The sequence below is a fragment of the Cygnus atratus genome, chromosome 11 (assembly GCF_013377495.2).
Source record: "Cygnus atratus isolate AKBS03 ecotype Queensland, Australia chromosome 11, CAtr_DNAZoo_HiC_assembly, whole genome shotgun sequence".
In the NCBI taxonomy this organism is placed as follows: Eukaryota; Metazoa; Chordata; class Aves; order Anseriformes; family Anatidae; genus Cygnus; species Cygnus atratus.
This window is the reverse complement of record NC_066372.1, coordinates 2,186,850-2,211,086: the sequence shown is the minus strand read 5'-3', so window position 1 is coordinate 2,211,086 and position 24,237 is coordinate 2,186,850. Positions and strand designations below refer to the sequence as shown.

General features: G+C 37.9%; 1 protein-coding gene across 8 annotated transcripts in view; it reads left to right on the top strand.

Annotated features, from left to right (window-relative positions):
• MYO5A (myosin VA) overlaps positions 1-24,237 on the top strand; it is a 103,768-nt gene that overhangs the window by 73,282 nt on the left and 6,249 nt on the right. The window contains exons 21-39 of one of the 8 annotated variants that reach the window (XM_035553823.2): positions 189-428; positions 946-1,194; positions 2,320-2,413; positions 2,804-2,952; positions 3,701-3,814; positions 5,585-5,731; positions 6,521-6,574; positions 7,236-7,463; positions 10,037-10,137; positions 10,691-10,771; positions 12,697-12,895; positions 14,519-14,593; positions 16,594-16,687; positions 18,248-18,394; positions 18,776-18,930; positions 21,140-21,229; positions 21,958-22,108; positions 22,949-23,231; positions 24,054-24,228. In XM_035553823.2, the coding sequence (XP_035409716.1) occupies positions 189-428; positions 946-1,194; positions 2,320-2,413; positions 2,804-2,952; positions 3,701-3,814; positions 5,585-5,731; positions 6,521-6,574; positions 7,236-7,463; positions 10,037-10,137; positions 10,691-10,771; positions 12,697-12,895; positions 14,519-14,593; positions 16,594-16,687; positions 18,248-18,394; positions 18,776-18,930; positions 21,140-21,229; positions 21,958-22,108; positions 22,949-23,231; positions 24,054-24,228 (2,826 nt within the window). The remainder of the gene's footprint in view (positions 1-188; positions 429-945; positions 1,195-2,319; positions 2,414-2,803; positions 2,953-3,700; positions 3,815-5,584; positions 5,732-6,520; positions 6,575-7,235; positions 7,464-10,036; positions 10,138-10,690; positions 10,772-12,696; positions 12,896-14,518; positions 14,594-16,593; positions 16,688-18,247; positions 18,395-18,775; positions 18,931-21,139; positions 21,230-21,957; positions 22,109-22,948; positions 23,232-24,053; positions 24,229-24,237) is intronic. The other 7 variants (XM_035553825.2, XM_035553827.2, XM_035553829.2 and 4 more) reach the window with 7 other exon arrangements.

The following is a 24,237-nucleotide window of genomic DNA, read 5'->3' as shown; positions in this document are numbered from 1 at the left end:
TTTACTGTTCTGTTTTTAAAAAAATCATTCTATATTCATTTCTTTTACTATTCATCATTAGTTTCTCTTTTCAGACTAAGGTGTCTCTAAATACATCATCTTTACACCTCTCATTATGGAGTCTATTTAACTGAGCAGGTGTCGTTTCTAACCCTAATACCCCTTGTGGTGTTTTTCCTTAACTGTAGATGCTTCAAGAGCACAAGTCTATTATTATTCAGAAACATGTAAGAGGCTGGCTGGCTCGTGTGCACTACCATAGGACCTTGAAGGCAATTGTTTACTTGCAATGCTGTTACCGGCGCATGATGGCGAAGAGGGAGCTAAAGAAACTGAAGATAGAAGCTCGGTCCGTAGAACGCTACAAGAAGCTTCACATTGGCTTGGAGAACAAGATCATGCAGCTGCAGCGAAAAATTGATGAGCAGGTAAAGTTCAGGGAAAGCATTTGGAAGTCTTGTATTTTCTTCAGTAGCACTGTGGACACGCATTGAAAAATACACTGAATTTTCAATGCGAGGCATCAGTTCTCTTCTCTGCTGAAGAACACTGATAGAAGAGAAAGGTAACCACGCTAGAAATGAAACAGTAGAGCATCCATTTGTATCTCTCAGAAGCAATGAGAGAAAACATCTGCTCCCTTTAACTTCAGTATTTCATATGAAGCACTTTAGTTGCTCAGTTTAAGGGGAAGGTGAGATGATCGTGTTTGGTGTATGCAAGCTCTTTGATTTTTGTTCGGGATGTTAATGTGTAGGCTTAGAGACTGGACTGTTCTGTCACCCCTTTAAGCAATTCTCCTGCAAAAACAGGCTGAAGCTTTTTTGGAAGTGGGGAAACTGCTCTTTTGTTCCCCTGTCTGGGTATATTTTGTAGGCAACTAGAAAGCTCCCTTAAACCAGAACTTCTCGAACTGCTGCTATGTCTCTGTTGTGTTTTGCAAAGAACAAAGAGTACAAATCTCTGCTGGAGAAACTGAACAGCCTGGAGATTACGTACAGTACGGAGACAGAGAGACTTCGGAGTGATGTGGAGAGGCTTCGGATGAGCGAGGAAGAGGCTAAGAATGCAACCAACCGTGTTCTCAGCCTTCAGGAGGAGATTGCTAAGCTCCGGAAGGAGCTGCACCAGACTCAGTCTGAGAAGAAGACCATTGAGGAATGGGCAGACAAATACAAACATGAAACTGAGCAGGCAAGTATGCAGTCCCCAGGTACATGAGCTGATTTACAGAGGCCTGGTGTCCACTCGGGTTTTGCGCAGACTTAACTGCTTCAGTTGTGTAACTGTTACTTTTACAGTATTTTTATGGAATGCTATACCAGTACAACCCTAAATAGGCTTGATACCTAAATAACTGCACCTATGCTAGAAGAATATAGTAAACATATATTGTATGTAAACATATGTATTCGGTCTGTTCAGATTTTTATACTGAAAGTATTTGCAAAATTAAATACCCAAACTCACTCAATTAGTCCAAGACAGCATATTCATACCAATAAATCATTTTGCCTGCCTGAAGAGCATAATTGTATAGATGTCAGAAATCTGTCCCCTACACAGTATTCAATGGTACCTACTTATATCCTGTCTAATTTAAATAATCAGCCTACTAAGCACTCTGTGCAGACAATCTAGTTCAGCAGGTTTTGACTAGCCCCTTATCTTTGCTTTAACCATGAATATTTCAAACGAGTTGTTCCCTGTCACAGTTACTTGCTGATATGGTACAAATTTTAAATATCAGAAGAGCTATTTCATTGTTATGTGATCCTGCAGTGAAGCGTTTCAAGATTAGACGAATATAAGGAAAAATATTAATTGATGAAGCGAAGTGAATGTGTAATATCCATAAACAGAAACAAATAAGTACCTGGCAGACCTGGGCACAGTTAAAGTGGCACAACTTTTGGGTGGAGGCGGGATTTTAGATTATGCTGTTACCAAATGCAATGGAATGTACAACAGAACTACCAAACTTGTTCCTGTTTTAGGAATATATTTATTTTAGAAACAAACTACATCTTTGGGACTTCACTGGAAAATGTTATGGCACGGTGGATGTGTTTAAGGCAGTTTTGGTATCTGATCAGAAATGGGGCAAATGCAGAACATGGGAGAGAATCTGCAGTGGGATATATTTAAGAAAGTAATTTCGGAAATGATGATGTCATGATTTAGCTCACTGATTTCATTCTCTGAGGAACCACTAAAAGTCTAAGTATTTGAACTCTTACAACAAGTCTGTAGTTTCTTTTGGAGCTGTTGAAGGAAGATTAACTGCATTCTGAGTCAAATATTTCATTATTTTTGTAGCTGGTATCAGAACTGAAAGATCAGAACACATTACTGAAAACAGAAAAGGAGGAGCTGAACCGCCGCATCCACGACCAGGCAAAAGAGATAACAGGTTGGTGCTGTTCTCTTTACTTGGATTTTGTACTTCATGTTACTTTGTAAAGCTGTGCTCTACTGTCTGCATTTGGCTGATCTGCCAAATTACTATTAATGAGGTATACAAAGTATACTTTATACTCCTTATTAGTTTAATGGTTTCGTTTCTTTGTTTTAAGAACTCATATGCACCCATTCTGTGCTTACCGCAATAATTCTTTAGTCCTTCGTATATTTGGCTTGATCAGTGCCTGCGGAAGCACTAATACCACCAACCAGTTTCACACAGTGGAATGCATTCAGCATGTGTTCTGCTGCAGACACGTGTCCTGTACCTACAGGATGGATGCACTGCATGGTAGGTAGAACTGGAGTTCTCACTTTGGATTCCTGTTCTCCGTGGCAGAGGCAATGGAAAAGAAGCTAGTGGAGGAAACGAAACAGCTGGAGCTAGATCTGAATGATGAAAGGTTACGGTATCAGAACCTGCTAAATGAGTTCAGCCGCTTAGAGGAGCGGTATGATGATCTCAAGGATGAAATGAACTTAATGGCGGTAAGTGGCTAAATATCTGAGAAATCAAAAGCTGTTCACAAATGTATGTAGTCAGAATTGAGTGGTATAATTTAGTAACTGATTCTGCTCTCAGCTGTGTGGTTGTTACCTGTATCTGAAAACAGAATTTGTTCTTTTAGACATTGATCAATTAGTTTAGCTCAGCTGAAGCAAACACATTTAAAATTTTTGGTTGATTATTTTTTAGTTTTCAGTCTTGTGGAAGAAGCCTAATTTTCTGTTGTGACTTTGCTAATGGTAATGCACATGACATCTGCCCTTACTTTGCCCTGAAGTTATTCACATGTGTTAGGGTTATTTGTGCAACATTCATCCAGTATTAAATTTTAGGTAGTTCCAGAAATATGATACTTGTCAGGAGGAAAAAATATTCCTCACTGCAGCGTCTGGAAATTTAGAGAATTGCTGCCTGTGCTTTTCTACCCTGCTTGCACCTTTCCTATAAAGTGAGCCTTTCTTTCCCAAGAAGTGCTGTATTGCTGCTTGATTCTGCTTTCTGCAGGAATACTTGCTAGTATAGGATCTGACCTGTCTCCATAAATTTGATTGTGAACTACGTCTCATAGGCTTTAGGTGGCACAAGAGACCAGAATCAAAAACTTTTTCTCATAAATTGTGATAACTCTGGAATAACACTGAATATATTACAAGCTAACTTGTAAGTTATGAAGAAACAGTCACAGGCAAAAGCATATAGCAGTATTGATTTGTTTCATTTGCACTCCAGAGCATCCCCAAGCCTGGACACAAAAGAACGGATTCAACTCACAGTAGCAATGAATCTGAATATACTTTTAGCTCTGAGATCACAGAAGCAGAAGACTTACCACTGAGGATGGAGGTAATGTTTAAAAAAAATAGAAACAACAACAACAAAACAAACAAAAACCACAGCTTTTCATTGATCAGTGGCTGAGCTCACTCGGAGAATGTACTTTCCGTTGGCATATGCAGTAATACAAATCCCAGATTATTTTAAAATATTCAGAAATATGAGTCTCTTTAATGGATAATAATCATGAATAAGTGCTGTGCAACTCCAAGCCATTCTCAGTATGTTCCAAGATAACTCCCTGTTTTGTCCCTTCTCAGTCCCACAGGAGTGAGACTGCTAACACAGCAATGAGCTGTCAAGTTTGTGGTCTTACTATGCTTGGCAGTTGGCAGGTGCAAAACTTTTCCTGTGCCTACTAGAGATTTTCTTAACTGAACAATCCCACAACTCACTCCATTTGCCCTCTGTCTAGGTTAGTTATCTCCACAATTGGTTTTACAGGCTGTTGTTACTGTTTCTGAAAGCTTCCACAGAAAGTGATTTTCTACCAGGGATGCAAATACCATGACAAATTCATGCTGACACTATTCTGAGCAGAGGCTTTCAGAGTTTGCCTTCCCACTTATTTCACTTTGCAGAATTGTTTCAGAAAGGTGCTCCTATCTTTATGGACAGTCAGGAAAAAGGCAGTGCAACTTCATGTGATTGGATCTCACATACGAGCCAAACGTAATCTTTTCCTTTGGCTAATAGACTTAATTAATTGTTGTTCTAGAGCCAGTTTTGTTTTTTTGAATGTAAATAATAAAAAAAAAAAAGGTAACACAGGAATGTAAATAAATGCAGCACTGGGAAGATTAAATCTGTATTCATTTAACCCCTTAAAATTTCAAACTCCAGTATGATTCTAGATTAATAATACAGATTAATGACACAAAACCATATCAAAAAGTAGAGACTGTCTCATTATAAAACAATAAAGCTAGAAACTCAAAGTCCATTTTCTTTTTCCTGAGCTGTTGGTGTAGTTTATGAGTCTTCCCCTCAACAGGAAGATGAAGTGGAAATGACTGTGCTTGCTTAACTGCTACAGTCATTATTATTAATTTTCTAGTTGCCTTTCTGGGCTTCAAAATTTTATGGTGCACTTCATAGAGAGTGCTTTAATCTTCTTGCTACATAAAGTACAAAATGGCTGACGAACAATTTCTGATGCGCCTTCAGATTACAAATGCTGGTCCTTGCCCAGAAAATAGCAAGAAAGCTAGTGTACTAGTCCCAGAACAGGCCCTTTAATTAGCATAATAAAAGGAAAAAGGCATAAAATATATCTTCTAGAACCTTTTTGTGTCACATCCCACTAAATTACCCTGGTTAATCAAGGATCTAAATCTATACTCGCAGAGAGAGTTCTCTGTATCTGAAGAATTTACTGGAGTTATAATTTAAAATGTGGAAAAAAAGGAAAAGTGCCTGCTTAACGTTCGCTTTCCAAGTGAGTCTAACCACAGACTTTTTTTTCTCCTTCCCCCCTCCAAACAAGTAAGAATAAAAGGTATGCTTAATTGTAGACCTTCTGTCTGCTAGGTTGTCTCTAGTGCTTTCTTTAGCTAGGCTTTAGGCTTATATATGTTTTATGCTAGTAGATCGTTCTTCTGAAATAGCGTTCTGACAGCTGATGAAACATTTTAGATGCCAGTAGTGAACTATCAAAATCAAGTAACATTTCTATGTGCCTTTCTTTTCCCCAGTCTGTTTCCCTTCTTTACTCACAGTAGTGCTTCCTTTTGCTGTGGAAGTGGAATACTTCTTGACTTTCTTCTGTTCTTTCTAAAGCAGGAACCAAGTGAGAAAAAGGCACCATTGGACATGTCTCTGTTCCTCAAGCTGCAGAAACGGGTTACAGAGCTGGAGCAAGAAAAGCAATCCCTTCAGGATGAACTGGACAGAAAGGAAGAACAGGCTCTTCGTGCTAAAGCTAAGGTGGACTCCTTCTAGCTGATCAAATGCTGACTCCAGAGTATCCCTTCTTGTGAAATATCAGCTGTGTAACTGCTGACTGGCTTTAACTAAATCTGTATCTTCCCCTAGTACTTGCTTTATTTTCCACAAGTTTTATGCTAGGGACTGATGATTTACTTTTTGAAGGTCCCTGAGATCCTATGATGGAAGTTAGCAGGAAACAAAAGCACTTGGGACTTTTTTTTTTTAATAAAAAAGTCTGGTTTTATTAAGGAATAGCATTATAGCACTCTTCTTAAACACTGGAGAGAATAAATAATTGTTAATTTTAGGCAGAGAAAGAAGTGCTTGCAGGCAGAGTAAGAAGTGTTTCAATCAGGATGCAGAACCAAAATACTGGGGTTAGACAAGCTTGCTTAGAAGATTTTATTTGAAGTTCTCCTCTGATTTGGCCTCTAACTATTTGTGAAAATATTAAACCAATTTTGGTGGTTGTTTCTTGTTACTCTCCAACTAGTGGATATCTTGAGCATCCTGGCACTCATCCTGCTCTGTTTTATTACCAGTGACAGTATCATGATTTGTACATGATTTTATTTACATTAACCAATTATGCGTCATAAATCCATAAGTAAGTGAGACAATGCCAGTATTCAACCGAAAGTACTCAGGAGTACCAGAAAGAGTATTTTCCAGTTTTGTAGGAAAATAATTTCAGCTCCCTTTCCTTTTTCTTCCTCAACTACATTAATGAACAGAAAGGATTGTTTGTGTGTTTGTTTTCTCACCCTTGTCTATTTTATATCACAGGAGGAGGAAAGGCCTCCAATAAGAGGTGCGGAGTTGGAGTATGAGTCACTCAAGGTAAATATAAAAAGGAGTTTTCTGTTACTTTCTAGTGAGAATATTGCCAGCAATTCTATTTGCTGGCATAGCAAATTGTGTCAGCACCCCTGTTTCAGCATATTAGCTGGAAAAACTGGAACGAAAATTTCTCAGCAAGTGTTTTATTGTATGGTTGCCCTTTTTGAGGTATAGGATGTGTGGCTGGGGCTGCAGAACAAAAAGATCACCCTAAAACAGGGGTATTTCTCTTTGAAATAGTTAGCTCAGCTTGCAAGTTAATTTGCGCAAAAATAGTGATAAATGTGATTCCAAACACATTATTTAAATTTATGCATACCTTATATCACTAAAAATAAAAGTATTTCCTAATAACACTGAATGATGCAGAATCTTCTTAGCCTGCTGTCCACTGTTTGTTGGGAGCTTTACTTTGTTGTTGCTGTTAAAGGAAGAATAGGGGAAAAATAGTAATTGTTTTTCCTTCAAATTTGTATGATTCATGTATATGAGTTCTGATTTTGCACTTCAGACAAAAGGTAGCCCTATCAGTGAAATCCTCTCAGGCATGCTATTCACAGTCATCAGGAGGCTGGGGATAGGGGAGAGATTGACTGGTGTGTTGCAGTTACTGAGTTTTTACCATGCTACTGGGTGATGGGATTGTCCCTGTTTATTGCAGCGTCAAGAACTTGAATCTGAGAACAAAAAACTGAAGAATGAGTTGAATGAGCTGCAGAAGGCCCTCACAGAAACGCGATCTCCAGAGGTAACTGCTCCTGGTGCCCCAGCATATAGAGTCCTCCTGGATCAGCTAACTTCAGTAAGTGAAGAACTTGAAGTACGCAAGGAAGAAGTCCTCATCCTGAGGTCTCAGCTGGTCAGCCAGAAAGAGGCTATTCAACCCAAGGTAAATAGTAGTCAGCAAATGCATGCTGTAGTAAAGCTACATTGCATAACTGACGTGCTTGATTTAGTATAACAGCATGCTTGAAAAGGTAGAAAAAATGATCTACATTTCAAAGCCTTTCTAAGTATAATCCATTGATCCATTATTAGTGCTCAAATTGCAGCAGTCCAAATTGGGAGAGACTATTAATAAACCAGCCTTGGGTTATCTACCAACAGTCATGTAAAAATCATACCAGGCTGGCAGATACTGATGGTCTGACCAGGATCTCCTCAGACTCTTTTAACAATGCAGAAATCTCATTTGGAGCAGCATCCTATCTCTAATGAGTTACGTAGTTTGATTGGAAAATTTACTTCAGTTTGCAGGAATTCTTTTCAATTAATAGCTCAGCAGGAAGTGCAAGGAACAATTTTTGCTAAATCTAAGCAGGATCATAAATGATTATACATAAATAACAATAAAATTGTGTAAAGATAACCTATGAAGGTGTATGAATTCAGTATTATTATGCTTGATATGTGTAATGTGATTGAGAAGAGTACATTAGAACCCCTGAAATGTGTATCTTTTAAAAAATAATGAGGTGATACTTAGAAAAGTAATAGCTTTGAAAATAAGTTGTTCAGCCTAAAAAGTTATCAGGTAGATTATTAACTAGTTATTTCTATTGAACTGAGTTATGAACTGGTGTTTCATGATGGCAGCAAGGAATTAACGGATACGTCCTCTCTTTCCTTTGTTACTGCAGAAATATGTTTATATATGTCCTAAATCAATTGAAAGTCTGTGATGCATGAAGATGTACTTATCTTGTTTTAAATGCCTAATTATGAAGAAAGCAAAACTAATTTTCTATAATATTGGGAACCTTATAAATTAATCCTTGAATAGTAAATCCTTCAATAATTTATTCTTAACAACGGTGGGACCCAAGTGTTGTTTTTACAGCAGTTGTGAGCATGAGGGAGATCTGAAGGTGACCAGTGGGATGGCTAAAAGCCAGTTTGCAGATAGATACCTTCTGTTTGTTAGGTTGGACAATTGCAGCAGACAGAATTTTTAAATGATTTGTTTCTCTTCTTTCTTGCCTTCCAATTTGATTGCCAGGAGGATAAGGTACATGTTTTATTTCTACAGTTATTAACCAGAACTATTAAATGCTATAAAACCCACAAACAGACAAAACACAAATACTTGAACTGTCATTTCCCTGCTTCTCATAAGTAACCTAAATGTATTTGGAGTTGTTCTTGTACTTTATTTTGCCATTATTGCAGAATCTTTCTCATTATCCCTTTCCCGTGTCCCCATCTTCCCCCTCTGCACAAGGGAATAAGTTACTTCAAAATGAGCAGATTTAACAATTGAACCATTGATTTCTGTTAACCTGAACATGAAAGGGACGATTCATGAAGCTGTCTGATCAGCTCAATCAATGTATCTTGCTGAGTTTGTTTGAAGAGTATGTGCAGCACTGTGATTTAGGAGTCAGATCTCTGTTGCAAAATCTGTAAATTTCACCAAAACAGTCCGTGACAGGAAGAATTACCTTACTTTACAGTGCTTTTTATCCAAATAATGTGTTTGCGAGATACACACATTCAGGACTCAAGTTGTGATCTGAAGATACTAGGCAGGAGTTGCTGAATGTTTGATTAGAAAATTTAGTACATAGAGTATTTAGGAATATGAGGAACTGAACTGACTTTAAATAAAGGCTGTTAAGTATTACAACTACAGCATGTAGGGTATTCGTGAGGATGTAAGAGTAATTAGCATTTCTTTCCATCAGCACAAAAGTAATAAATAAGCACAGCTTGCTAAGGCTAGATAGATTGGCAGGTGAGATGCAGTGGTTTTAATGTGTGATAAAATAATTTTAGAAAAATCACAAAAATCTCATTATGATGTTGGGAATAATTCTTTGAGGATATTAAATGTTCTAGTGGTTTTCATACTAGATAACATGAATTGTACTAGGCATAGAGACCTACGCTCCAAAACTTATGTCCACAAAGTTGTTATTGTGAATACTTTCCAAAATTTTACACAGGAAAATAGCATTTAACATTCAAAACTGAAACAAAAATAGTATTGTGATGATATCTAACTTAAAAAATCTCCAGCCCTTGTAAAATTATTTCCTGCTTTGTCAGAGCACTGAAAATATGTGAAGTGAGGACCTTGTTATGAGATTCAAAAATAACATGTTGCGAAATTATGCTTCTTGAATTTCAGTATTAGTGGATGTTCCTCATAATATGAAATTAAATGCAAATTCATGATTTCATGAAATTTGTTTGTTCCTTTTATATGACAAACAAATGAAAAGAGGTTAACACACTTACTGCTTACTAGATAGGCTGATATTTTAGCATGCTGCTTGATTCATTTTAAAAGATATACCAAATGGGTGTTGAAATTATAGACCAAACTCCTGCTCCCCAAATACACATGATGGTGCTACTCAAGGAGTAAGGTTCCACATGAGTAAAGTGACAAAAACGTGGATTCAAAGAAAAATTACATTGTTAAATATACCCTGGAAATCATCATCATTCTTCTTGCAGGATACTATGACGGATTCTACTATCCTCTTGGAAGATGTACAGAAGATGAAAGACAAAGGAGAAATAGCACAGGCATATATTGGATTGAAGGAAACAAACAGGTACAAGTTCTCTTTATTTAATTTACAATCATTTGGGGATGTGCTTTGACACACTTAGTATATCATGTTCAGTAAGCTGCATTCACTTAAGTCTAGACTCTTAGAGAACACTTGTAGTTGTGCTTATAGTTTGATTCGTTTAGTAAAACTGCTGTATGCAGTACTTGAAAGGCTTAAGAAACAATGGGGACGTGCAAAATCAAGCTTCCTGGATATGCATTTTCTTAGCATTTAATTGGCTACGTAGTTCAAACTGGGTGCCATTCCCCATGCTGTTTTTTTACCTTTTGTCCAGTAGTTGTCACAGCAGACTGTCATAATACATATATTGTAACAGCATGAAATGCTGTAACCAGTTTGGCTAACACCAAGAACTGAATTTCGTCATTTAGAAGAAATACCTATAAACAAGAGAAGTATTTTACTAATTTGTTTTAGAACATTGTTTCTTTCTCTTTTCTAGTAACTGTAATTTAGAGTGTAATGTCCTTAACATGTCATTTCATCACCATCATGTATCTCTCTTGTATTTTTTAAACACTTTTCTTGGAAGGCAATCTCCCCAGGACTATCATATGCTGAATGAGGACGGAGAACTTTGGCTGGTTTATGAAGGGTTAAAACAAGCCAACAGGTTACCAGACTTCTCAGAATGTTTCTTCTTCATTTGCATCTTCTTTTCTAGCTAGCTGTGCCCCTTGCTTTAGCTACAGCATTTCTTATGCTTAGAAAAAAAATATATTCATTAGAAGAAAATCATCATACATTGTGCAAATTAAGAGTTTTCTCAAACTTAGTCCCCAACTTTTTCTACTTTTCAAGTTACATTCCTTAAGAAGTTAAGATGGTGGCAACAACTAATAGGTAATTCATAAGAATAATTGCACAAAAATGGACTGTAAAATACCAGAAGATCCACAACTGGAAGAGATTTTTAACCGTGTATTATTTGTCTGCCTTTATGTTGGATATCAAAATTAATGTCCTGTACAGTTTGTCAGCCTAAAGAAGTGCAGTTGTTTCCATAATTGTAAAGCTACTGTTGGAAGAGCTTCAGCATACTCTTTCCTTCCAAATATTTGTGTCTTACTCCCCTTACTCCAACTCAAGTTCAGTAAATTTAATGTTCTTCTCCCACATCTCTCTCTGCAAGATTCAAAATGTAACACACATGAAAGCCAAAAAAGAGAGAAGTTATCTTTAGTTCATCCTGGTGCTGTTCAGACCTCAGTACAATCACTGCAGCCGCTGCAAAGGCGACATGCTGGTCAGGTCACTGGTGGGATTCACCTGGTTAGGGAGTTCAGTTCTAGCTGTGTGCGTGGCTGGACCCCCTGTTCCTAAATGTGTCCCAGACTTCCAGAGTGGTCCGTAGTTGTGTGCTGGCACCTAATTCAACAGATTTGCAGTGCTAATTTTCTTAAATATACACATTTGGTAGCAGTAACTACAAAAGGAGCTATTTTGCAATGAATGCTACTAACTGAAGTCTTTCCTTTCCTTGTGCTTACAAATTCTGAACCTAACACTGTTGTGTCAGTCTGCGAAGGTCTAACTTAGAGCAAGCGTTCTGCAGAGTGTGACGTGAGAGTGATCACTCTGTATGTCTTCTTTCTTGTGCTGGCACTGTAGAGACAACAAGCTTTATAGTAAATGGCAGAGCAATGCAAGTAAATGACTACTTGCCCTCGCGTGCTTGATCAGTCTGGTTACTAATAAATGTGCCTGCCTTATGCATATTTAAACCCTGAAAGATTGTCTAATTGAACACTAGAAGCCTGTAGTAGTGTCACTTCCTGTGTGTGTATATTTATGAAATAATGAGTCAGAGCACTTGGACAGTGCCTTGCAAACAGGAGCTAAATCCACACAGTGCTGCTTTGAAGGAAGCTCTTACGTGTTATTCTCATTTCACATAAGAAGAATTTGAGACGTGATTTGCCCAAGGGGAAAGAGTGAGTCAGTAGCAAGGGTAAAGTAGAGATCCTGTATCTCAGTCCTGAGTTTGGTTCTGTCGTTAACCATGCCTGTATAAATGACAACCCTCTTCAAAATGTTTATTTTAGCGTAAAAGTAAATACTATTATTTTACTGTAATCGAATGGTTTCTGACTGGACTCTGTCAGAAAAAAGATTTTCCTTTGTTAATATCACAGGGACCTAGCTTAAGAGAATACACTGTCTTCATCTTACACAGTTTATGATTTGATTAGAGGTAAAACCTCTCTAACCTCATTAAAAACAGAGGCAGTCTGTGAAGATGTAGTAATGCTTTTCTTACCACACATTCTCCGTGGTACCATACGTGCAGTATGTGTTCAATCACAAAGGAAATGCAAAGCATTGTCACCATTAGTTTCTCTCCACTTTTTGATCATACGAACGTAATTTAATTAGAAGGCATATTGAAGGGTTTAAAGAGTACTCTGCCTTTTTCATTTTCCTTTGCAAGCCATGGCTAATTGTTCCTGAGCAGCAGCTAAAGCTTTAGACTCCCTCTGAGAATTTGGGATGTGACTTTCTGAGTGTGTTCTTACAATTGTCGCTCAACTTCCTTAGGCTGCTGGAGTCTCAGCTTCAGTCGCAGAAGAAGAGCCACGAGAACGAACTGGAATCACTGCGAGGAGAGATCCAAAGTCTGAAAGAAGAAAACAATCGCCAGCAGCAGCTCTTGGCGCAGAATCTTCAGCTGCCCCCAGAGGCCCGGATTGAAGCCAGCTTGCAGCATGAGATCACCCGGCTGACAAACGAAAACTTGGTAAGGGCAGTGATGCTGCTGGAGCAGGCATTGGGACTCGCAGACTTGTCTGTGCCTGTAAATTCTCATCAGTTTTCAGATGGCAGCCTTCCGTAAAAAATTGCTTGAGCTGCAGGTTTTGTTTTTTTTTTTAGGTAAGCTAATGGGAGAGAGAGACTAATGACTGCTGATGAACTCATTATTTTGGGGAATTTGTTAGTTTGTGGTGTGGAAAAAGCTCATGGATCCCAGCGTAACAGTACTGGTTTCAGCTGATGAGTTTAATCATCCCTAAATAGAATGATTGATATCCATGGAACTCATAAAAAAAATATTATTGGCAAGCAGTGGTGTTTATTCTGAAATACATCAGTTTATTTTGTTGAAAAACACAGGTGTATTTTTTTAATTCTTCAGTGTAGCTTTTCTTCCCATTTCCATCCCTGCCTGAAGCTACACAGATTATGCACTGTGTTATGAGTTCCAGCTATTCAATATGTTTTATAGAAACAAATAGTTCCAGAAAAAGAAACTTGGTTAGAAGTCACTTGGCTGATTGGTGTTCCTTGTTGACTGCACAATATTTTCGTGTGAAAGAAAGGTCAGGTGAAACTCCTTTCCAGGTGAAGGCATATGTTCATCATGTACAGGCTAGTTCATTTCTGGGGAAATTTTCCAAAGAGACCTATGTTGAAATATCATTGGCTTATCGCTGTTTATTAGCCTGGAATTTCTCTGTATAGTTTCTTCTTTGTAGTAGAATGAACCACACTACTTCAGGGAGAAAATTCCTAGCTCTGAGTGTCATTTCTTCCTCTAATCAAGCCACAGTGCAGTCTTTCCTGCGTACATATGTTAGAAAAGTTTTAATTGTAGGGCTGTTGTCTCAGTACCAGATGTTTTGAGGACAGCAACAGATAATTCATCTAATAGATCTTGGAAAATTGGTTGAAAGTATATTGTAAAATTGTATCTCATTGGAAAAGGTAAATGGTGATTGTTTCTCTCTTGGACGGCTCCCTCCTACTGCTTAGTCATGTATTATGAGTTTTAACCTTTTTTTCCACCAAGAGAACTACTCATCACATTCTGAGTTCCCAAGATAAAAGTCATGTAATTACATCTCAGGGGAGTTCTCTTTCTTTTCAAATACAGTGAATGTAATTTTACTTGTTAAATGTAGACTCATTCATTAGTATTTCACTTCGGATATTTGACTAGTGCAAGGTTCCAAGTTGGGAATATACTTCTTTTCCTCTCCTAGCCCTAAAGTAGGAGGTTGTTTTTGTTTTTATTTTTATTTACAGGTTTTCCAGATGTGATATTAGAATTGCAGTATTCACTGCAATCCCATCTTTATTACCAGAAGAAACCGTCCTTTTCAGCTTCTGGCAAAGGTTGCATTCCAGATTTTCATGGTATTATTACAGGCCATTTTTAAAAGATCTGACTGTTCTGCAACTCATCTACATTAACTTCTATCTGAGAGAGGCTGGAGTCAGCACCACACCTAAGAACTCAACTACCTAAAAATTAGAGATCCTTGATCATGTTTAAATCTCATTTCATTTATTTATATAGTGCTTACTGAAGTATTAGCGTCTCAAAGGGAGGGAGAAAAACAATCCTCTGCCTATTTTACAGTTTTATGAGGAGTTGTATGCAGATGATCCCAAGAAGTATCAATCGTACCGGATTTCACTTTACAAACGGATGATTGTATGTAGATCACGTGAATCCTGTTTCTCTGTTGTCTCGTTCGCTATTTCTGGACCCCACTAATTGACAAGCAGGCTGCCTCCCTTCTTGCCTTTCAAAGGAGATTCCCTGCAGAGAGCTTCACGATGCCAATTACATCTCTCACTGCTTTTTTTGTTAGTCTTAGTGTCCTCTCTGTAATCTGTCTGCATCTTTTTGATGCATAGTGTTGTTACTAATATGTCTTGCATTGTCAGCAAAGCAGTTTCTTTTTTGAACACTATTTAATACTGCCTTTATGCCCTGAAAAAGAAGTATGTGATGCAAAAGATGCTTAATTTTAAGGTCCACTCTTCACTTTAAAACTTTGATACATTTAAAATCAGCTCAGCAAAATAGAGCCTGATCATACAGAGGTGAATGCTGCCTGCGAACGTGAATAGCCAAATCTTAGCTTGAATTTCTTCGTGGATCTCCTTACAGTGCTGACATCTGATGCAAACAAATCTATCAGAATCAAAATGCTGAACTGTTTAATCAGGAAGATTATAATTAGTATTTTTCAAAAATGAAAAATCGTAAGGATAAAAGGGGAAATAAAAATAATTGATCTCCATAATAATTAAAGATAATGAGTAGAGAGAGCACAATACCTAAACTTGAAAGAGTATCATTTATGAGATTCCAGATCTCAATGAGATGTGAAATGTTTAATTTGTTTAGAGGAACCAGGGAGAGAACTGCATTTCTCCTCACATATTTGTTGTTCAGGAATCACATCCCTTCACACATATTTTCAAAAGTCTGTCAGAATTGTGTGTATTTTTTAATTTAATTAGAAATTGTTATATCTGAGTATATTTGTGTTACTAGCAGGATTTCTGTTGTAAAATTTACCACTGCATTGAATACAAAGCACGGCCTTGAATCTTCTTTCAACAGGCCTATTATCTTTCTGCTTGTACTGCTTAGTATATCATATTCGGTTGTAAACTCTACTACATGACAGAGAGCAGTTTTGTGCCTAATTCTAAGTTGTTGCCACTGTTGCATTAATATTTTTCAATACTTTTAGAAAAAGCATAGTTTCTGTCATGATGCTTTTGATGCAAGGAGCTCATGGTTTCTTATTTTCTTAAAGGTGCAAGCAAGTGCTTACAAAAGAGCATTTTCTTAAAGCTACTTTCAAACCCTTATCCTGCAATGACTTTCTGATTTTTTGAGCTTGAGGTTTTGCTTCCTTTATAAAGACTTTTTTTTTAATTTTTTTTTTTTTTTTAATTACAAGATTATTTTGTGAATGCGCTAGCATAGGTCATATAAACATTCACAGAAGGATTGCTGGGGAGTGTTCCTTGGAAAGAAAAATACTGCTTTATTGCAACAATAGGACTTTTAGGTGCTCAGTGTTGTTCAAGTACAGAATATAAAGACGCTTCCTGTAGGACTCCAGTTTCAGTTTAAGGAAATGCGATGACAATAAGTAATAGGGAGATGGCAGAACATTGTAAGCAATGTTGTATATTTTGCTGTTTGATGATTTTGGTACTTTTGAATGCAAGGTATGTTTTTTTCTGCAGATGTCTCTTTCATATTGTTATCAAATGGATAGGTCTTAATAACAAGTCAGTACTCTAGGTATGAATAAATGACGCAGAAGTACAGGATAGCTATTTAATGATACAGAAAATTATCTCAGTGAGGCATTTGGAAGAGCAGGGAGGGAGGAAGCATTAGGGAGATGTGTTTGCAGCACAGACATTTGTCTCCTTCCGTAAGAACTGACCTAGTTTTGAGTGTCTGCAGAATAAACCTTAGAGCTTTGCCTTTGTTGTGTTGCAGATAACTTAATAATATTTGCGATATTTGTCTTGTAGTGTACCGGCTTGCAAACCTCATCCAGAGGATGGCACCACTGTTCAGCTTTCCTACCACCTTGTAAATTCTAACAGCACTGGTTTGTCTCTGTCACGTTATGACATTTTCTCCTATCTTAATCTTTCTCTCATTCTAATTTACAGGATTTAATGGAGCAACTTGAAAAGCAAGACAAAACTGTTCGAAAGTTAAAGAAACAGTTGAAAGTATTTGCTAAGAAGATCGGTGAACTTGAAGGTACTTTTATATTTTGAGAGAAAGGAAAAGATTTTTTTGTGTGTGTGTGATCCAGTTGTCATTATATCCATCTGTCTTAGAGGGCAGGAAGACATGAAGTCTTTAGCAGCGTTAGCCTCTGTTAATTGATTACAAAAACAGGAGATCCACTCAGAGCTCCCTGTGTTCCTTTATAAAGCTATAGAAGATTTGTCATAATTTGAAAGCAATGAGTAAGAGGAGGCTGATGCTTCTCTGAAGGCAGAAACCATTTGAACATAAAGGAGTGTTACCTGGTGTATTTGTGTACTCAAAGACAGTATCTGTTTTTGTCAAGATGAAAGCAATATTAAATATGAACCAGATAGAAATAATTTACACAGTTTTTCTTTGATTGTGAATTTTTCTATCACTGGAGCCAAGAATGCTGAGGTTGCTTTTTTCCACTTGAGGTTTCCTTTTTCAGAAGCTGGCCAGACTTGAATATGAGAATGCTGAGATATGCACTAAGATAATTTTATTTTTATGAACTTCAAAGAGAGTTGCCGTAGGATCTCAGGACTGCTGAGACTGAGAATTTACTATGTCTCTGCATAAGTAAAATCATTGTAATTGTTAAAAGGGGTTAATAATGTTAAAAAGTTAAAATATTAATTTGTTTTCAAATAACTCAGATCCTAACCTTACAGAAGCTTTTTATGGTCATCACTCTCCAGAAACAAACTCACTGGCTAATTAAGTGTTCTGTTGCGTATTAAGATGAAAATTAGTGACTTTGTAGTCTTACGCACTCCACTGTTTGAAAAGAACAGGGCAGTCAGTGATATCAAGTTAAACTTGAATAAACAGCTGTATATTAGTCTTTGGTTACTGGTAGCTCCAGTTTGGATTTCTACATTCTGTATCCCAATTTACAGGTGTATACGTTTAGTAGATTTACAGGATGCACAACAGTTTGCAGAGATTCAGCTAGGAGGGTTGTGAGAAGAGGATGTAGCTTTCATGGGATGAGATCAAGTTCTGCTTTTCAAAACCACAGTTTTTTCTTTCACCTAACAGTCCTTACCTTGATCCATGAATTTTCTCGCTTTTGCTCTTCATATTCTTTACCAGCCTGCTGGAGTGTGTGTAGCATTGTTGTATGAATGCTTGGTTGCTGGTTGAGGTAAACCTACCACAATAGGTAACAAAGATCGGGCTTAAAAAATGCTGACATTTTGCAGAAGAATTAACAGTGACCCTTGCAGTGTTAATCTGGGATCAACTGATTTTGATCAACTAATATAAAATCACGCTTTTACATGATAAAATCCAGGGTATCAGCCATCAGTGTATTAGTGGATGTCATTCATACACTTCCACTCTTCTTTAAAGGAAGGATGCTACCCAAATACACATTTATCAAGAATCGGTCTTCTTGTTTAATAGGAGTTTTGTTGCTAGGTGTTACCCTGAACCAAAGAAAAACATGGATTAGTTTTATATGATGCAATTCTTCATTAGAAATGTTAAACTTTCTTTTGACATGCATTAGTTTCACTAGAAAACATTATATTGTTTCTTTTCATTTTCCTTCTGAAGTGGGGCAGATGGAGAACATATCACCTGGACAAATCATTGACGAACCTATTCGTCCAGTCAACATTCCGCGGAAAGAAAAGGACTTCCAGGGGATGTTAGAATATAAGAAGGAAGATGAACAAAAACTGGTCAAGAATCTTATTTTAGGTAAGCATCTTTCCCATTTGAAGCCTCCCATGCTCACACATACTCTGAAAAATAAAGTGAACATAAGATGCACAGCATATTTTGGTTTCAACAGTGTTCAATCTATCTGAAATTTCTAAATGTCTATTGTAACCTAATCTTCCTTCCTGATTAACATAGTGTGTGTTATTGTGTCCACATTTTTTTAGCAGGCATTTACATTCTGTTCTGATATTTTATCAAGAAAGTGGCTCATATATTCTTCTTAGTTTTGTTGTTAATTTTTCACTGGCCATATATAGATATATATGTACAATTAACTGGGGAAGTTGCAATTACAGTGTATAACAGTTTCCAGTGAATTTATGGATGACAAAATAATGTGTGTTTGTTTTTCCCAAGAGCTGAAACCACGTGGGGTAGCTGTCAACCTGATTCCAGGACTACCTGCATATATTTTGTTCATGTGTGTACGCCATGCAGATTACCTTAATGATGACCAAAAAGTGCGGTCCTTGTTGACTTCCACTATCAATGGCATCAAAAAAGTGTTGAAGGTTAGTCTGCTTGGTTTAGGAGAATGTTAATTGGGAATTTCCTTTTGATTTTATGTTAGAGGAGTGAGGAAGGGACTTTCAGTGAATTGGCTCTGGATTTCTGATCAGTAAACTCTTCCCACTGAAGTTACAAAAACTTTTGTTAGCAAGCAACAAATTGCCATGATAGTATTTTTTCCACGTAATACCACAGATGCTTTGAATCAATGAAAAAAGGACTACTTTATTATTTTGAATAGTCGTCCCCCTTGAAGCTATGCCTTTAAAGCTTTGGATGCAATCACTTGCATAGTGAGTCTTTGTAAGTCTTTTCCAGAACACTTCATTAAAATGCTTCATTTGCAGTATTGGTTCACAGATTTCCTCATTTGCTTCATCTGCAGATTTTATTTATGATAATGCTACTGCCTGAAGTCTTTGCAATGAGTTGGCTAGAAGAGTGTAGGCCATGGGGTATGGTGAAGGCAATAATAAGAGATAAAGATGCTTTATGCTCTGTAGAGACTTTTTAGTTTTTAAATAAAACAGATGTGCTCAAAAAAACAAGCTACATGTTTTGAAAAAAATGTTCAGTAAATAGTCCAACAGGAGCTTAGATATTCAATAGAAATTTCTGAACAAACATAAGTGAATGAAGTGCATGCTATAGAGGTCTGAAATTTTTATTACTCAGACAGGTTGTACAAGTATCTATGTTTAACTGTGATGAGGATTTGTCGTTTTGTTCTGTTTTCCATATCAGGCTCCCAAAATGGTTATGATGTAAGTGACATTGATCAAAACTGAATTGTTCTCAGCTCCTCCTGCTGGCCATGCGTCATTCTTATCCTTTGTGTTGGGCTCTTCTCACAAGTCATTGTGATGCAGAAAGGTTTTTTTGGGAATACAGAATCACAGAATGGTTGAGGTTGGAAGGGACCTCTGGTGATCATCTAGTCCAACTTCCCTGGTCAAGCAGGGTCCCCTAGAGCACATTACCCAGGATCCTGTGCAGACAGCTTTTGACTATCACCAGGGAAGGAGAGTGCTGGAGCAACTCTGGACAACCTGTTCAGAGTGCTTAGTCACCTTCACAGTAAAGAAGTTTTTCCTCATGTTCAGACAGAACATCATGTGTTTCAGTTTGTGTCTGTTGCCTCTTGCCCTATTGCTGGGCACCACTGAGAAGAGTCTGGCCCCACTGCCTTGACATCCTCCCTTCAGATACGTATACCTTCAGATCAGATCCCCCCTGAGCCTTCTCTTCTCCAGGCTGAGCAGGCCCAGCTCCCTCAGCCTCAGCCTTTCCTCATATGAGAGATGTCCTAGTCTCTTAATCATTTTAGTAGCCCTTTGCTGGACTCGCTCCAGGAGCAAAATGTCCCTCTTGTACTGGGGAGCCCAGAAGTGGACACAACGCTCCAAGTGAGCTTTCACCAGGGCTGAATAGAGGCCCTGATCACCTCCCTCACCGTGCTGGTAATGCTGTTACTAATGCAACCCAGGACACCATCAGCCTTCTTGGCTACAAGTGCACATGGCTGGCTCATGGTCAGCTTGCTGTCCACCAGGACCCCCAGGTCCTTCTCCACAGAGCTACTTCCCAGCAGGTCAGCCCCCAGCCTGTACCAATGTATGGGGTTATTCCTCCCCAGGTGCAGGACACTGCATTTGCCCTTGTTGAATTTCAAGGGGTTCCTCTGTGTCCATCTTTCCGGCCTGTCAAGATGCTTCTGAATGGCAGCACAGCACTATGGGGTTGTCAGCCACTCCTCCCAGTTTTGTATCATCACAAGACTTGCTGAGGGGGAACGCTATCCCTTCATCCAAATTATTGATGAAAACGTTAAACAATACTGGACACAGTATTAACCCCTGGGGGACACCACTAGCTACATGCCTCCAACTAGACTCTGCCACTGATTGCAACCCTCTGAGACATGCCATTCAGACAGCTCTCAATCCACCTCACCGTTCGCTTGTCCAGCACACAGTTGCATTGCTCTGTGATTTCTACACAGAGCAGTTAAGAATGGTTTTGTAAAAACAGGGTGTTTTAATAGTACTTTGTCAAAAAACTTGCTTTTCTGATATGTCACTGGAATACAGTTTTACAAAACATCAGAATCTGAGTAGCTACAAGAAAATGGATTTTAAGTGTTTGTCTAACATTTTATTATTTTACTCCCCTTATCAGTCTTTGCTGAAATGTGTTTGTTTTTATCTTCAGAAAAGAGGTGATGACTTCGAAACAGTGTCATTCTGGCTATCCAACACCTGCCGATTTTTGCACTGTTTGAAACAATATAGTGGAGAGGAGGTAAGCAGTGCTCCTACTCTCTTTTCTTTTGATCTACAGTACTCTTGTGAGCACTACACTTTGACAAAATCCTGAAATATCTCAAAATTTACTCAAAGCTTCTTAAAACAGCTACACTTTCTGGAATGATGGTGATGATGTCATTGGAAAGCACTAGGAGATAAAATTTGATCCAGTTTCACTTTATTGCAGGCTAGGGCGCTACAGGTTAGATGGCATTGTACTCTTGAAGGTGCTAACCCAGATTAAGTAGAAGAATCTATTTGCTATTATTATGATGTTTGGTAATGATTCACTAAAATTCCTATAAAAAGGCTATATTTATCTCTTTAACCATGGTATGGCAGGCCATTTTAAGTTTGGCGGCTATGATGTATCATATTCCTTCTTCAAACCTAAATGGGATTTTGACTATAAATGGCCAGGTGAGAATGCCCATGTTGGAGTGCGAGGGAAGGGTCTTACCAGCCAGAAGGCTGGCAGAGTTTGTTCCTCTGTCAGGTACTCAAAGTTTCACATCAAGGAAGCAGACATTGCATAAGTCAGAACTGAAAATCAAATCCTAGTATTAGGTACAATGAGAATTTCCAAATTAGAGTTTTTAGGGGCTGCGACTATTATTTTGAAAGTGTTATTTGTCAGTTGCATGAACATGTATAAGTACTGTTTTTGTGTAATTTTTTTATTATTCTATTGAAGCATTTATTTCTGTTAAATTATTAATTCAGGGGTTTATGAAGCATAATACACCTCGTCAGAATGAGCACTGCCTCACTAATTTTGACTTAGCTGAATATAGACAAGTACTGAGTGACTTGGCTATTCAGATCTATCAACAACTTGTCCGAGTGTTGGAAAACATTCTGCAACCAATGATTGGTAAGACAAAGCTGAATTCTTTAAACTGCACACAGTAGTACCAAAAAGACAATTGTGATGGTAGTAATACGCTGTATCTGATATTTCTTCATAAATGGTACAGTTTTATTAATAGTTCTTGTGGTATTCTGTTTATAGATGACAAGGACTACGCTGAATAGCTTGGATTAGAGGAAAAACTAAACTGTGTCTGGTTCTTCTGGCACTAACAGAATAAATCAATTTACATTATTGATGCTTGTCATAAATCATGTATTTACAAGAAGAAACCACTACTAGGACTGTCTGACATTTGTGTATTGGGAAATATCCTTTGGAAAAATTGGACTTTAAATTACATGAGAACTCAAAATGAATACAGAGGAAAAAATGGCTGTCTGTCATGATAGACAACTATTAGCAATGAAAGAGCTAGCAGTGGTGAAGCTTGCATTCATATAAGCTTGCATTTATTAGAAGTACATTTAATTTTTCCTGTCAGACAGTTCTCTCACAAATTTTCATTATGGTTTCTGATCATACCGTTTAGAAGAATGGAACATCACTTGGTTTGCTGACACTGCTGCTTATATGATCATGTGGAGGAAAAAAGCATTTTGTTGAGCTACAGTTAGACCTTCCATTCAAACACACATGCTGGAATCTTTGTAAAACCCTGTAAGCTTAGATTTTGCAAAACATAGTAGGACACTAAGAAAATTGCTGGAAATCATGATAGTGTGGTTGGCAGAAAGCCCAGCATGCTCTTTCTGTGTAAATACTAAGTTTTGCTGTTTTGCATAGCATGCTTGCATGTAAGTAATTTGCATTTGTTATCTTAACGCTGTCAATCAAATGCAGTTTCAGGAATGCTGGAGCATGAGACTATCCAAGGTGTCTCAGGGGTGAAACCAACAGGGCTGCGGAAGAGAACATCCAGCATTGCTGATGAAGGAACCTACACTTTGGACTCCATTATTCGGCAGCTGAATTCTTTCCATTCAGTGATGTGTCAGCATGGAATGGATCCAGAGCTCATCAAACAGGTTGTCAAGCAGATGTTCTACATCATCGGGGCTGTAACACTTAATAATCTTCTTCTGCGCAAGGACATGTGCTCATGGAGCAAAGGAATGCAGATAAGGTAGGAGAGCTTATGTCACACTGTTCTTGAATGTAGTGCTGAAAATCTTTATGTGTTCTTGACACTGCTGAATACGTTTTGAGAGAATAGCAGATATGCTATGAGTATTTTTTTTCTTTCACATGCAAACAGTTGTGGATGCTGTTAAACTGATTTTGAGGGGTTCGGTTAAAACGAGCTTGACTGAGCTAAACCCTACCTAGCTTTCAAGGAAACATGGTAGAAGCAAAACAAAAGTATTTTGTCGTGCAGTGGGAATCAGAACTGAAGGTGAAATGTTGATACTTGCTTTCTCAGTTTTTAGGCAGTAATGACAACTGTGCCTGCTGCATTCTTTGTATGTTAGTGGCTCAGTGGATACCTGTTGTGTTCATCTATACTGTAATTTCCTGCTTCCTGTTGTAAAGCCATCTTAGACTATTCCTACATTTGGCATCAGTTGCCCAATGCATTCTACTGGCATGTGCCAGGAAATTGAGCGAAGGCATTCCACTCACTCAGGGAACCACGAAAAGCATCACTGTACATTTCTGCCAAAATTTCATTTGCCTTTACTTGTCACATTTCTGTGATTAATAGGAACAAAAGCAGGGAAGGGTGGAAGTGAAAGTCTTTGGCCACAGTTTCTAACTGTTTTGAAACTCAAAATTTCCTGCCTTAATCAAAGGGAAATAGTGTGAAGACAAGATCATGGGAAATCACTGATGTGAAGGAAAAGCATATGAAGACAAAGAACAAACACTATGAAAGAGAAATTGCACATGCTTTCAATTTAGCAGTAATTAAGCATTAATATCTTGGTATTCTTAACTCTTTGTACAGATACAACGTGAGTCAACTTGAAGAATGGCTACGTGATAAAAATTTGATGAATAGCGGGGCTAAAGAAACACTGGAGCCCCTCATTCAGGCTGCACAGTTGTTGCAAGTAAAAAAGAAAACAGATGAAGATGCAGAAGCCATTTGTTCAATGTGCAATGCATTGACTACTGCCCAGGTAACCAAA